This window comes from Prinia subflava, chromosome 2 (genome assembly GCF_021018805.1).
Source record: "Prinia subflava isolate CZ2003 ecotype Zambia chromosome 2, Cam_Psub_1.2, whole genome shotgun sequence".
Taxonomy (NCBI): Eukaryota; Metazoa; Chordata; class Aves; order Passeriformes; family Cisticolidae; genus Prinia; species Prinia subflava.
The window spans coordinates 30484315-30499164 of NC_086248.1; the positions used below are offsets into that span (position 1 = coordinate 30484315).

Below are 14850 nucleotides of genomic sequence, written 5' to 3' on the forward strand. Positions count from 1 at the left end.
GCACTAGGCTAAGACATTTCATTTATATACAGGGGAACTGCATGAATCACATGAACACAAACCATCAAGATGTTTGTAGACAGAATAGTTTTTGAGGGGAAAAATGTAACTGAGATTTTGTGGAATATTCTATGCATTATAACATCTGCAGAAATACTACAAAATACTTACAGGATATCTCTTTTTTTTTTTTTTTTTTTTTTTGAGAATATAGTCTAATTCCATAACTCACCACAGTAAATGCTCATAGTGAAGAAAGGTACTTCAAAGACAGAGTAAAGTTGAGTGAAATGCACCTACCTTGCAGACACCCAGGGCATTGCATACAGCAGCACAGCAGAGGCTCTATTTGCTCACAAAGGACACTGAAAGAATGAATAATGAGAGCTTTAAGCTGCTGGAGTTGCTTCTTGAGCAAGAGGGTTCATCTGAGCTCAGTAGCCATATAAGACCAAGGCAGTTCAGAGTCTCACAATAAAGCAGCTGCCTGGACCCCCTGCTGCAGCAGATCTCCCACTGGGACAATCTATATCCCTCAAAAGCTTTGAATTTATGTCCAACTTTGCTTGCCCAGAAGTTAGATGCACTGAATTACGCACTCGTTTTCTTTCTGACCACTCACACAGAAAATGAGTGTAGAGATGAGTGTGCCACACTGGGGTGCCCTGCCCTGCTGCCCTGGGCAGCCAGATCAGCTCTACACTCACATGAGGCTGCTGAACAGGGTGGAGAACAGGCTGTGAAGCTGCATTATGAATGGCTTGTACTTCAATTCCCAACTCAAATTCTCAATTTTGATAATGATAGTTAAAAATCATGGCCACCATTCAATTTTTGCCTTGAGTCATACATTTCAACGAAAATCTATCAGACATTTTTCCAAACCAGTTTGTTTTTAACCAAGTCAACACAACACTGTGCTGTAACATGAATAAGTGCAAGTCAGATGCAGGCTATCAACTTCAGGCACCTATTGAGGTTTTTCTGTGCTGTATTGGTTTAGCACAGCCTGGTTCTTGGTAGTCTTGGGGGGTCGCAGAGATGGTTTCTGTTAGAAGGTGGGTTGTCAGCCTCAGCAAAATTACTTATATCACCTACATGAAGAACCCTAACTACCTCTTGCACAGTCAGAATAAGACCTAAGTGCTTCTGAAGGCTTCCAAAAAATGAGTCAAAAGGTCTATGCTGGGATCACCGTACCAGTCACTGTGTCAGCAGCACTTCCATAGGATTATTCATTGTGTTGGCACGCACATTTATTAATGTTGGATTATTGTTGCTAGCATATTGCTGCTCCAAGAAAACAAAAAAGTAAAAAATCTTTTTGATTCTGTTTAACAGGCAGATAATTATTTGAATGTTACTGACACCAAAAGCAAGGAGCTATGAGAGTGTTCAGAGCAGTGCCAGAGCATGTTATTAAACAACAGAAAACAATTCTAAGAAAGGACACATAATATTTACAGAAATAATAAATCAAGCTATGTGAATAACTTTTGCACAGTGCCATATGAAATGCAGCTACAAACTTGTAAATTTTTTTGTTGGTCACATATAATGGCTTTAGAACAGCCTAATTTTTTTGCCCATTCATTTGTGGTGATCATAAATGACTAGTTTGCATGAAAAACGCCTCAATACTGTGAAAAACAGGGTAATATCAAGACAATTTTACTGACTTGTGCATGCCTCTTTTGTTTCTTGGTAATTGCTGCTTTGCTGTGTGATTAAATCAAAGAGTGTTCAGGAAGAAAGAGGAAGAAATTAAAAAGCGGCAAAGATTAGACAGTAGCCCAAAGTAAATAATGTCAAAGATTATAAGACAATGGCAGTTGCCTCATCAGTTGTGAAATAAACACATCCTTCATTTAAGATCAAAATGTATACAGAGTTCTAAACGTGCTGGTATTAGAAAAAGGTCTGGATTGTCAAGTGGACTGACTGCAGGGGATTGTCTAAATGTGTATTAATAGACATTTTGGGCATCGTTGAGGCCATATTCCTGAGCTGCCCAAGGAACAGACTTGAAAGCCCTGGTTAGCTTGTGGTAAGGTTCCTGGAGAAGGAGAGAGCAGGGCTAACCCTAGGAAAGACTGGCAGCAAAGCCAGGCTCATGCAGAGCAGCTGCTGCCCATGGCTCCTTGTGGAACCCACTTGGACCATGTGCAGCCACCCCAATGGAGAGCAGAAGATACAGACAAAGGGTATGGGGAAGGATGAAGATGTAGATGTGAGCAGGGCTAGGCACGAGCTGGCACTGGGAGATCTAGCTGCCCCTTAAATGCCTAGGAAGGGCTCTCTCTGGGAACAGACAGCAGCTTGGAGAACACAGCTTAGCCCCATCTAGGAGCTGGCAGAGGTTTGAACAGCTGGAGCTGCTAAAGCAGCCAAACTGACCCCAGCTCAGCCCTGACCTCAACAATGAACTCGAGAGGGACAGAAAGGATACAAGTACATCTCACCTCGTAACTATGTGGTATACAACATGAGCTTCCACTGGAAAAATTTTTAAGAATGTGAACTTTGATTTCAGTGGTGTTTTAAGCTGGGATTTTTTCTCCAAATTGCTACTATGCATTTCCCAAACTTTTTCCCAGGTCTGCTCAGTATCCTAAAGAAACATTTATGTTTCCCATAGGAATCTAACAAGGCTATAGCTTTTCACAAGCTTTATTGGCCTGCGGTATTGAATGTCTGCCATAATGAAGGAAACTCATATCAGTGGAATACTAGAAAGAAAAAAGGTTATTTATTAGGAGCAGCATCTCTTATTAAAAGCTGGCTTAAATTTATAAGAATTTTCCAGCATCTGTCTAAAAATTTTGCAGTTTTTTATCCACAAAGGAGCAACATAGAACACTATAATTGCACCATACAGTTCTCAAAACAGTTCTGCAAAGGAACACTTTGGTAAGGAAGCCCTTTTATTAATGACACTGTACTTGGCAAAGAACCCAGGAACCGTATCCATGAGACAATCATACAGAAACGTGTTTATTTTAAACTTTCACGTTCAAGTCTCCTGTTTCACTGGGTTTAGATGGCTTTAGCTCTTGTGATGTGAGCAGTATTTTTCCTAATTTATACTGGCGTAACTGAATAGATTCAAACCTTAGAGAGTCACTGGAAATACCAGTAGCATAAAAAGCTCTGGTTTTAATATGGCCCTTATAAATGAGCTGGGAGATTTCCACACTGGGACAGGTAACTGGAGAGGCTGATCAGATGTGATACCTGGAAAGTTAGTGTTGTGGAATACTTAACAAGTCCTGAGATGGTGGTTTAGGTAGTGTATATACCTATCAAATTAATTATAAAGTTTATTTTACCTAGTCACATTTCTGGGCAGGGATCCAAATGTTATTGGGGCAGGATGGTTTGAGAGATGTATATTTTATCAATAAGATAAACTGAGTCAGGAGCGGAGCTCATGAAAAAGTGCAAGAAAAAAAACATCCCTGGCATCATTGTAGGCATAACTTACAGTAATAGCATGGAGAGACTTCAAAGTTTTGTATGAAAATTTCACTTTTACAATTTAAAACTTAATTTTTAATCGTTGCATTTGATTGTTTCATGCAGACTTTGGCTATAAGTCATCTTTCTTTATTAAATTGATCTGTCAAAGATGAATTCACCTGTTATTGAAAGCTACAGATGTTTCTCATAATTGTACTAGTTCAGCAAAGTAACAAATCAAAAAAAAAAAAAAGTTCCCAAAGGTAATGAACTAGCCAGACTCATTTAAAAAAAAAAAGTGTATGGCCGAACATTAAATCTGTGAAGAAAACAATGCAGCAATACCAGTTCCTGAAGATGCTGTACAAAAGTGTTTATGCCAATATGGCATCCCCATTAGATTTAGAAAGTACCATGACATTTTAAGGCACTTTTGACTGACAAAAATATTTTTCATCTTTAATTTCCAGTCAGTCTTCCTGAAAAAGGAATTTGAAAGAATGTCCTGTAATAATTTGTGTCTGACTGTGCTTCAAATATGCATATAATTCAAATCTCTGAAATTATTTACTTGAAGTGCTTCTGAATGACTAAACCTGTTGTTTTAAATAACAGCATGAATGTAGGCAGCAACCTAGGGCTGGGAAGAAATCTCCTGTCTTACTGAGGGTTACTGAATCCCATTTTTTTTTCTGCTTCATGTCACTCATTTTACACTCTCTTCCTCATGAAGCAGGGATACTTATATGAGGAAATACACTGACTCTGAGTGAAATTCTGGGCATTTGGACTTTATGCAGTGGAAGAAAGATTATTTGGGGGGAAAAGCACCTACCCCAAAGAATTTTCCTGTAATTCACATACCTTTGAAACACAGATGATGCATGGGCATCCATGACCCTGCCCTTCTTGCTTCATTTGCATTCCAGCACATTTTAAGCTTGTAAACCACTTGGTTGTGCACCAGTGCCTGTTTTGTTTCTGTGTTGAGGTACAACGGACACTTCTGAGATTTCTGGCTAATTCCCAGATGGCAACTCTGCAGAGGTGGTGTTTAGGAAATGGTAAAGGATCCTTTTTTTTTTCAGATAAATAGATACAGTAATTTGGCTTTTACACCTATGGCAAAGGAAACCTGAAATACCTACATGGCTCTGGGGCTTAAGGTGGCAATTATTCATTCTTGGTAAAAAAAGTATTTTGTTTATTTTCACCTGTAATAGTGTTGGGTCATTCCACAGCCTGCTTATTAAATGAAATGGATCTTCTACTTTGTCTTCATTGTCAGGTTGATCCATAGGGGTAAAACAATAACAATATAACTTCAGCATCTTTTGATTCTGCCATTGCATCTGTTAGTTCACTGCTTTCCCACAAAACAGAGAATGTGATGAAAAATCATGGGACATCAGGAATAAACATGCTGGTACTCAGCTATTAATTAGTTTGAAAAATAATAGGGCATTCTTCCTTTCTAATTTTTACTACTTACTCTGGGACTACCAAGGCATTTTATGACACAAGCACAGACACACACAAGTGCATCATACAGTTCATAAACTGGTGGAGGTCTGTCATGCTTGATATGTAGTCCTTCTTTTTCCAGAACCACTGTGCAGGCTGTTAGAAAACACTAAGATAGAGCTTTTTAAATTTCTCCTATTTAGTCTGTTCCTGTCTTTTGCAGCTGACACCAGTCTTGGAACAGATGATGTTTATGATGACAAAGGGTGCCAGTGTGATGTGTCCGTAGAAGATCTCACCCCTGCTCTTAAAACTGTCATTAGAGCTATCAGGTGAGTGAAAAATACCAAATGAATAAACACTTGAGTTTTCTTTAGTGAGGATAAACTGCATGTCAATTCATAAAATAATAGCTATTATACAGCTATAGTTGTTACATAACTAATGCCAATATTTTATGCTTCCTTTCTATTTTAGTTAAATTAAAATATTTTATCAGTTCTGTTATCAGCTTTTCAATATCTGAAAATATTACATGATTTGACACAGAAAAGAGAGTAATGGATGCTGTTTTCCATTATATTTTATGTTATCCAAACTACTATTAGATGTAGTTTTACTGAATATGTATCACCTTGCCTGGAAAAGTTATTTCCTTTAAACGTGTAGGGGGTTATTGCATTTCCATATTCCTGAGACTGTCATATGACTTTTATTACAAATTTCTTCTGGTAAGAACAGAATAATTACATTCATTCAATTGTGCAAAGCCTTGCCTACCACTATCCACTAAACTAAATATAACCCAAATAATTTAAAACAAATAGTCTCCTTCTGCAAGAAAGCAGCAAACTGCATTGAAACTTATAAAGTTGCCTGCATTGAAAGTTTAAACATGTCATTCACCCTTTTGAGACTGCCAAGGCTATTTATCTCCCAGAGTATTTTGAAGTATAAATCCTGGCTGCCAAAATCTGCACCATAAAGTGTACAGCAACAACGAAGGAGAGCTCAAGCATTCTCTGTCTGCTGGCAGCAAACCTCAGGTTATCTCTGGGGGACACCCCACTGGCTCTGCATCACAGTCACATCAGTGGCCAGCACCCTTCTTGGGCAGACAGACTGGAAGCAGCCAAAAGGAATTTCTGTAAAAAGCCTATGGAAAGACAATGTTTTCCTGTACAGAAACCCTTATCTGAGTTTTCTCAGTTCTGTTGGAAGAAAAAGCTCAAGCTTTTTATCACATCATTTCCTTCAGTGATAACATAAGGGCTACTTGTATTTCCTTCCCCTTTTCCATTGAGTAAAATGAAGACAGACAGTGAGTAAGGCTGTTTCTAAAACTTTTCTACTAGCACAGACAGCTTGGTAGATCATTTGCAGACATCTTTCCCTACTATTTTTCCAACCTGCCTGGAAATGACCTCACAGGATGATTCAGATACCAGGCCTGTGTCCACAGCCACCGCAACTGGCAACCCAAACACCACTGCTGGAAACCATCTCTTGCTAGCAGTGTTCCAGCAAGTGACAGAAATCCCTTTTTCACAGTGGACACCCACCCACAAGGCAAGCCTATTCCCTCAATTGGAAACTGCTCACATTAGGAACAGTCAGCATAATCCATTGACTTTGGTGTCAAAGATGTCTTTGGTCCTTTCTCTGTGGTGCTGCATTTTAAATAGACTGGATAACTCTTGGCTCCAGGTGCACCTTGCCACTTGTCCTGGCAAGGGATCACTCTTCACACTGTCCAAATTCCTTAAGATTGACTTTACATTTTAATACTTAATTCATGGAGCTCATTTTCTAAGAGGCCACTGGACTGTTCAATGCATCATCTGCATTTTTTGCTTGGTGACTTGGTCATTATCAGTTCAAATGGAAAGTAACCAAATGTGAAGAATACAGATGGGAAACTTTTTCACAGTACCATCCACAGAAACATCTAATACGAAGAGCAAAGGTGAAAGATTTGATTGTTTCAGACATGTATTATTTAACTGATGACAATCAAATTTTTATATTATCTCCCACTTTTACTCTGCATGCCTGACCTACTAGAAAAACAACTCATGTCACCACTGAGGCTGAGAGTAAGAATCTCCACTTGCCATCAATTAGCCATGAATCTTTCCTACCTCCCTGCAAATTTTAGTGTTTTGCAAGATTACAAGAGACATGCATCTTGCTTCAGAAACTTACCTTTGTTTGACACCTGTAAAGAAGTAATATGCCATGATCTAGAGACTTCTGTATATGCTATACTTTAATCTCTCAAAATCAAGAGACTGATAATTCAGTTCATCAGGTAGCTGATACACCTCTTTCTGATTATTCAGAGTATCTGTTACCAGACTACGCTGGGATCTATGCAAACATCTGAAGAAGGATCTGAGACTCTATATAGTAACTGTAGAATTTCAAGATGATAACATCTGCCTATATGGAAACTTTGTGCCTCATTTTGAAGTTTGCTTTTAGAAACAGCTTTGAATTGCAAAGACAGTGGGGGAGGGTGAAGGCTGGTTTTCCTTTCATGCATCTGCTATACAGAAGCAGGCAAAGACAGAAGGCACTTGCATGGTTGTATGACGCACTATGAAAAGATCTCAAATATAAACACAGACAGTTGAATCCATTCTTGATACAGCAACTTGAAAAATTGCTATAAGGGAGACTAATTATTTTTTCCTGCTTAGACCTGAGTACAAATTTTACAAAGACACAAATAGCTCCAAATAGGGGAAATGAAATTAACAAAATTAATTCATGCCTGTGGGTATACAGAGGTAGGTCTTCTCTCAGTTTTGGAATGAAAACATTTGGGGTGGGTTTTTTTATTCAGTGCAAGGAGCCTAAAATATGCTGCTTACTCTCAGGTTGGACACCCTTGTAATAGAAAAGAAAAAAACTGGTTTCTTTATAATTTTTTATTTTGGTAATTTCAAAGTCTACTGTGTCAGTTTTGACCTTGTGTACTTAAATTTTTCCAGGACTACATTATTCTTCAAAACAGCTTTCTGAGTAAACAAACCCCCAAGGTTTCATTTTGTTATAGTCAGAACAGAAAACAGTCCTTTCCTGAAAAAGTTCTCAACATTTTGGTTCTTTCCAAAAAAGACAGGACTCTCAATTAGTCCTACTGAAGACCCACCACACAAACCTTTCTGGTAACATGTCAAGCTCTCAATCTGCTCTCAAAGCCTCCTAAACTGAGTCTTTTATGTCGTGTGCTGCTTGCTCCATCCCCTCTTACCCCACAAGCTCTCTGTCAGGAAAGATAAACTGAGGGAGTAGAGAAAGTAAGGAAAAGCTGCTCGATGCGTTTGCACAATGTTGGGTGAGTAGGGTACAGATGGGCAGTGTGGTGAAGCCCAGTGTGCAGCACAGCATGCCTTGGGCCCAGCCAGGATCAGTCCTGCTCATCCCCAGCCTCTGGCTGGGATCAGAGCAGGGCACACAGCAGTCCTTGCTGCCAGTGCACTGAGTCTGTGTGCCAGCAGGTTCCTCAGCACTACTCAGCTCAGCCTTGTTGTGAACAAAAAGCCATTAATATCCTGCAGAGTTCCTGGAGACTAACAAAAACATTGCATTTTCCAGCTCTGTTAGTTCACAATGATGAATGTGAATAAAAGGAACTAAAAGAAAGATTGGGATACCTTGTTTCCCTACATTGTGATATCTCTGATCATTTTCCGTAGCAAGAAGCACTCATTTCAATAATACTTTCCACATGGAAATGATGGAATTACTGTACTATTTATGGAATATAAAATGAGATTTGAGAAGCATAAAGAAATATGCAATAGAAAATAACTGCAATGGCAGGAAGATGAACATACTGACCTAATAGGTCTTTTCTCTCTTTAATTCTAATGATTGCAAAGATATGTTTTCATTTGTTGCTAATAAAAAAAATAAACAACCCTGTAGCTAAATGTAATGAAACTTGAGAATTCTAGAGCTGATAAGCTGTATAGTTGAACAGTCATACATATTTAACAGACAAAGATGGAAAATATAATTTACCATTTATGTTCAGCCCTTACAATATTTCTGCAACACCTATAAAATGTACTTTTAGTAGTCATTTTGAATTTGTTCGATGTAGTGCTTCAGAACCACCTCTTTTCTTTTAAATCCAAACACATTGTTCATTATCTGCCAGATGGTCTTCAGAGCCTAGGCAAAGGCTCTTATACATGTGTTTGGGGGACTGCACTGTGCTTGGGGGAAAATCATGTTTCTGGATGAGTCAGGTCGCGACACGAGAAGACAATTTTGACTCACTTGCCTCATGTAGTAGAACTGTCTCTCAGGCACCTTTGTCTGCTGGCCTCTCTGTTGGATCCTGATCTCTTCTGCATATTACAGTTTTACCAGGAAGAAGGGATATTTGGCAAGGTAAGGGTAGAGAGACAGAGGAACCAGCAGAGCTAGATCCCCATGCACTTGCTTTCCTGGTGTAGTAGGTGAGGAAACGACCTGTGATCGCCTCATCAGGCTATGGATAAAACAACCTACCTGTCATTTAATATTAAAGGCAGTAACCATGTATGATTCTACCTGAATCCCAGTAGAATGAAGCTCTGCTTCTTCCTGAAATAGTGACAAGACTGACAAGACACAGCTTTGAAAATAATGGCATGACTATGACAGGGCTGCACAAAAGATTAGACATGTTCTAACCTGGTGCCAGTCTCAGGGAAGTGCACTAAATGACAAGCAGGGCAGCTTTTAATACTGGAAGGGGCAACAGGAATGCAAATTAAAATGCAGTGAATGCCAGGGAAGATATGCAACATGCATGTGCAGAAAACAGTGTCAGAGCAATGCTGAACCTGCATCTGAGAACAGAGAAATGAAATGGGTGCTGCTTTTGGCTGCTACGGGTCAGTAAGACAAAAGTTGGTATTGGACCTGTAACTTTACACAACTTATCAGGGTACATAAAAAATTAGTGCGACCTGTGGTTTAGATATTAATTCTAGACAAAGCACTTTTATCTATTGGTCTGCTTTCACAGACGATTTTTTTTTTTCTGCTCTTCTCTGGACTTATCACTGAAATGAGCTACTTTTTATGACTAATTCTTACCAGAGCCCTGTCATGCATGTGGCTTGGGTGGGTTTACAACGGCGTATCGTCTCTCACATTAGATCTGAGTCACAAAACACCTTGCTGCCCGGAACAGAGCGATCTGAACACGCAAATATTATATTAACAACAATATATAATATATATTATAGTAACAAATCTCACCAGCGCGGGGCCTGCGGGCCCGGCCCGGGCACCGCGGCTGTGACGGGCCGCGCTCGCCCCCTGCTGGCGCCGCCGGGAAAGGCGGGGCTGCCGCCGGCCGCGGGGAGCATCGCTCCTGAGGGGATACCTGCAAACCACCTTTGTCTCACCCCACAGGAACTCACAGTCTACCTAGCTGTGCATAATCTATCAGGATGGCTGTCCAACCATCAGGAATCATACCGTGGTTTGGGTGAAAGCCACCGTAGGAACCATCCAGTTCCGACCACCCCGCTGTGGGCAGGGACACCTCGCACTTGGTGGCTCCAAGCTTCCTCAGGACTTGAGAGCAGCTTACCCATCCAGCCTGGTCTTGAACACTGCCAGGGATGGGGCATCCACAACTTTCCTGGTGATCTGTTCCAGCGCCTTACCACCCTCACAGCAAAGAAAGTTAATTACATAGTGATTTCAAGAAATGGGAAGCCAACTGAGTTTTTAAAACTGACACTAAATAACTACAGAGGTTCTACCAAACTCAATAATTGCAAAGCAGTTGCAAGGCTCCATCACTGAAAAAAATTGTTTTTCTTTTTCTTAATTAACTTTCAGGCTTTTAAAAGGACAGTTGTTTAATAGTTCCATTTTTTTGCACAGTTTATCTAAAATTTTGTGTACTTGAAGAAAAGGAAGTAAGCAATATGGGTCTGTTCCAAACCCTGCTGAAGTTAATTAAGATGGAATCACTTGAGCTAATAGCTAAACCAGAAATAGCACAGTTACAGCTCACTGCTACAGCTGTGATGCTTTCAATTCTGTTTGACTTCTGTTCGAACATTATAAACAAACTGCCTTGATAAGCAAAAAAAGTGTTATAAAGCTGCAAAGTAGTAATGAAGACTTTTGTGCTAACTGATTAAGAAGCTTTCATGGTTGTTAATATAAATTAGTCTTCTGCCTCTTCCCTTGTAAAATCATCCAGTTGTGGTAAATTTAGTTGTCTTCAATTATGCCAATTATGGTCTGGCTCTTCTTTTCTAATAGAGTATTTGAAATTTTTACTTTATTAAATGCATGAAGGGAAACATAAGAATAATAATAACAACAAAACAATTATACTGGCTTGTATGTCAGATGCATTATTCATTCTTTGTAATCTCAATAAAGAACTAGATCCAGAAGATTAGGTTATCAGGGTCTTATAAACCAACATCTCGGCATAATTTGACAGCTAAGAAAAAAAAAAATCTGCATCCCAGATTCATCACAGCTTCACAGGCTTCCAGATTACAAAAGATACCAAAAGCCATTGTTCTGTAGAACTAGCTGGTAATGCAAAAGAGGAAAGCTCACAATCCCAATATATTTGAAAGTGCATGGAGATCAGTCCTGAAGTGTCAAGTTGATGGGCTGCTCCTAACAGACCTTTTCCATTTTTAATTTCTATAATCAGAATCATAGTTCAAGTTCTATACCAGTGACAATCTCATTTTACTGAAAGTTACCAGAACAGGAAATATCAACAAGCTAAGTACTGTGAGAAAAGGGTGATATTATCTGTAAGAGTATTTATGTATGATACAAAATCAGTAGACGATCACTGTATACTGTCAATGCAACTCTACACAGCTATTATCATAATGTCTGTCCTACCTATATGAAGTATGCCTTTTCTAAATTCCACTAAAGCATTACTAATCTCTTTTCATCAGAGAGTGAGAGCCATGGTTAGGGGTTATTATAATTTGTTGTCTTACAACAAATTATAATAAATACATATCATAATAAACACAGAAGGAACATATTATCATTAACACTGGCAATTGGGATAGGACACCAATTTACAGTCTCTGCTTTTTCAATTGCAATAGATAGCAACTATCAGCAGTTTGGCCCTAATGGGAATTCATAAGCTCTGCAGCACAGGCCAGAATGGCTAATACACTTGATCCCTTGTCTTCTCTCCTGATTCTTACATAAAACAAGGAAAACTTCAAGTTCTACCAGCTGACCAGGAAAATCATCTCACTCTCATTTAGTTTCCAAATTTGTCATTTTTTATTGTTTTAAATTTGCGATTTAATATCAAGATTTCCATTCTAAGAAGAGCTACTCAGGGGACATCGCATGTTTATGTCACATCACAGAAACTTGTGCAAGACTCACATAAAAACATGTATGCCATTCATCAGTTTTGGATATTTACTGTTATCTGAAACCTTACTATTCTGCAGTAAGTTCAAGAAAAAACTTGTGAATGCTAATTAAGCAATAATTCCTATATATTCCAGTTTGGAACAAACATGAAAACTTATCTTCAGCCTGCAAAATTTGATCTTAAGTCAGCCAAAAGAGTTGAAAAAAATATTTAGGCCTGAATGTTAGTTAAAAAATGAAAACTGATGAAAAATTAATTGAGGCTATTTAATTTCTCGAAGAGCCAGATGTATTAAGTTCTGCAAGGGTTCAACACCTCTGAGGGTGTCCAGCACCTCACAGAAAATGGCTTAAATAAGTAGCAAGACAGCATGGTTGAGTATGTCTTGAAAAAGCAAAAAGGCTTTAATAAAAGAAGAAAATAATATAAAAGACAAAGAACAAAGTTTAACACAGTGTAGGGACAGGTCCCATACTCCTGCTACAACACCTCGAGAATGTGCTGAGAAGCCTCATGCTCTCCCTAAAGCATTGAACGATTTGGGTGGGTTTTTTGGCAAACAGCCCAACTGTTTTACTTACTTTCCTGAGGAACAGGTAAAGAGACCTGCAAGTGTTTTTGTCTTGGCACAAAGCCAATGATTGCAAGGAGAGCAAAGAAACTTCCAATATTCTTCCCTTAAAATGTCTTGGGATGAGTCTTAAACCTTACCCTATATGGAAACACCTGCTCAGGTGTGGGGTGCTTTAGTACAGGTTGGGGTTTTTTTCCCCACAAAGAGGAGAGCATGCAACTTAAAATGAACACCAGGGCAAGAATACTGTTATTTAAGTTTGTATAATCAATTCATTAAAGAAATATTTCCTGTAACAAGAACAGTTATGAACATCTTATGAACAAATGTAGCTGACATGATATCTCACTCAAGTCAGTGAAACTAGTCTCAGATATAAAACAGGCGTGTTCTTTGGTACCTTTCATATCAAGCACCTAGCATAAAAAAGTCAAACAGGTATATACTGATATACCAAACAATGCTCTTCAGTCTTTAAAACAGTGTTACCTGATCTCTCAAACAATTCAAAGACATAGTTACGGTGCATCTGTACTTAAAAAAACAACCAAGTGAAAGTTTACCTGCACAAGCTGTTTTGAAAATACCTTCCATTTAAAAATGAGCTATCAAATTTTGTCAGTGAAATATACCTTTGGTTCCACACCTGTTGAAAATTAACCTATGAAATGCTTTTCCCCCACAGAATTATGAAGTTTCATGTTGCAAAGAGAAAGTTTAAGGAAACGCTTCGCCCTTATGATGTCAAAGATGTCATTGAACAGTATTCAGCAGGTCATCTAGACATGTTATGCAGGATTAAGAGTCTTCAGTCACGGTAAGGAAAGAATTAGTTACACTCTGCATAAGCAGCTGATGTCATTCACTGCATAAAGTATATTGGCAAAGTTTAACGTTTCTGTGAGCATAGCTGAGCCAGAAATTGAATTGTGGGCAAAACCGAACAAAAAACATGTATCCAAATTTTTTCAGAAAATGGAAGCCTTAACAATAGAAAAGGTGATCCTTTATCTGTAAAGTCCATTTGTAAACAAGGACTTTGACACCCTCAAAAGGGTGAGGAAGACATTGAGAACTGCCTCTTTCCCACCCCATACTTCCTCTTCGCACACAAAATAAATTGAGAACTACTGGTAATGTAGTATTTAGGTAGGTTTTATGCTAGAGATTCCCAGCAATAGTAATTAAAAAACCGAACCAAACAACATTGCATCATTGCATCGTATCTATCATTATCAGAGAAGGTATGGGATTCCTGCTTCAAACTCACAACTCTCCCAGGAGTGGATGTTGTTGTTAGGATGGGGGAGCTGGGAGTGGCACTGGTATGTCTGTTTCTCCATAACATCAAGCCACTGGAGAGGCCACCTCCTCTTTCCCCCTTTCAGCAAGTCTAGCCCTGACTTTCCCAAATGACAGCCAAGTTCTGGCTCCTGGCTAGTGACAACAAAAAAAGCAATCTGATATGCTCAAAAATCACTCCTTTTTTTTTTTTCCCTTAACTAGTAAAATTATGTTTGCCTTCTTCCTTGAGTGCTTTCCTGAAGTACTGTCACTTTTATTTTTAACATATAAATATAGCAAACACTTCCCTATCTACACCAGTTCCAGGAATGGCAACAGCTTTTGGTTTCTCTTACAGTGTTGACCAAATTCTTGGGAAAGGACAAATCACAGCAGATAAAAGAAGCAGAGAAAAGAATCCGGCAGAGCATGAAACAACTGATGACGTCAGTATGTTAGGGCGGGTAGTCAAAGTGGAGAAACAGGTAGAGTGATTATCTGTGTTACTTGGTCTTGCTTTATTGCTCATGACCCTTCTGTGTTTTATTGCCAGTTTCCAAATCTGAACAGGTACAATTTTTTTTCTAATATCTGCTTTGTTTATATGTTGAAATAAAAATTATGTGACTCATATTACCTTAACCTTTTCTCCCCTTTTCTCAGCCTG

At 38.9% G+C, this 14850-nt stretch overlaps 1 protein-coding gene across 2 annotated transcripts in view; it reads left to right on the forward strand.

Moving 5' to 3' along the window:
• The window catches only part of KCNQ5 (potassium voltage-gated channel subfamily Q member 5), a 280362-nt gene that overhangs the window by 259697 nt on the left and 5815 nt on the right, over positions 1–14850 (forward strand). For both annotated transcript variants that reach the window (XM_063389466.1, XM_063389467.1), the window contains exons 11-13: positions 5147–5255; positions 13585–13716; positions 14542–14668. In XM_063389466.1, the coding sequence (XP_063245536.1) occupies positions 5147–5255; positions 13585–13716; positions 14542–14668 (368 nt within the window). The remainder of the gene's footprint in view (positions 1–5146; positions 5256–13584; positions 13717–14541; positions 14669–14850) is intronic.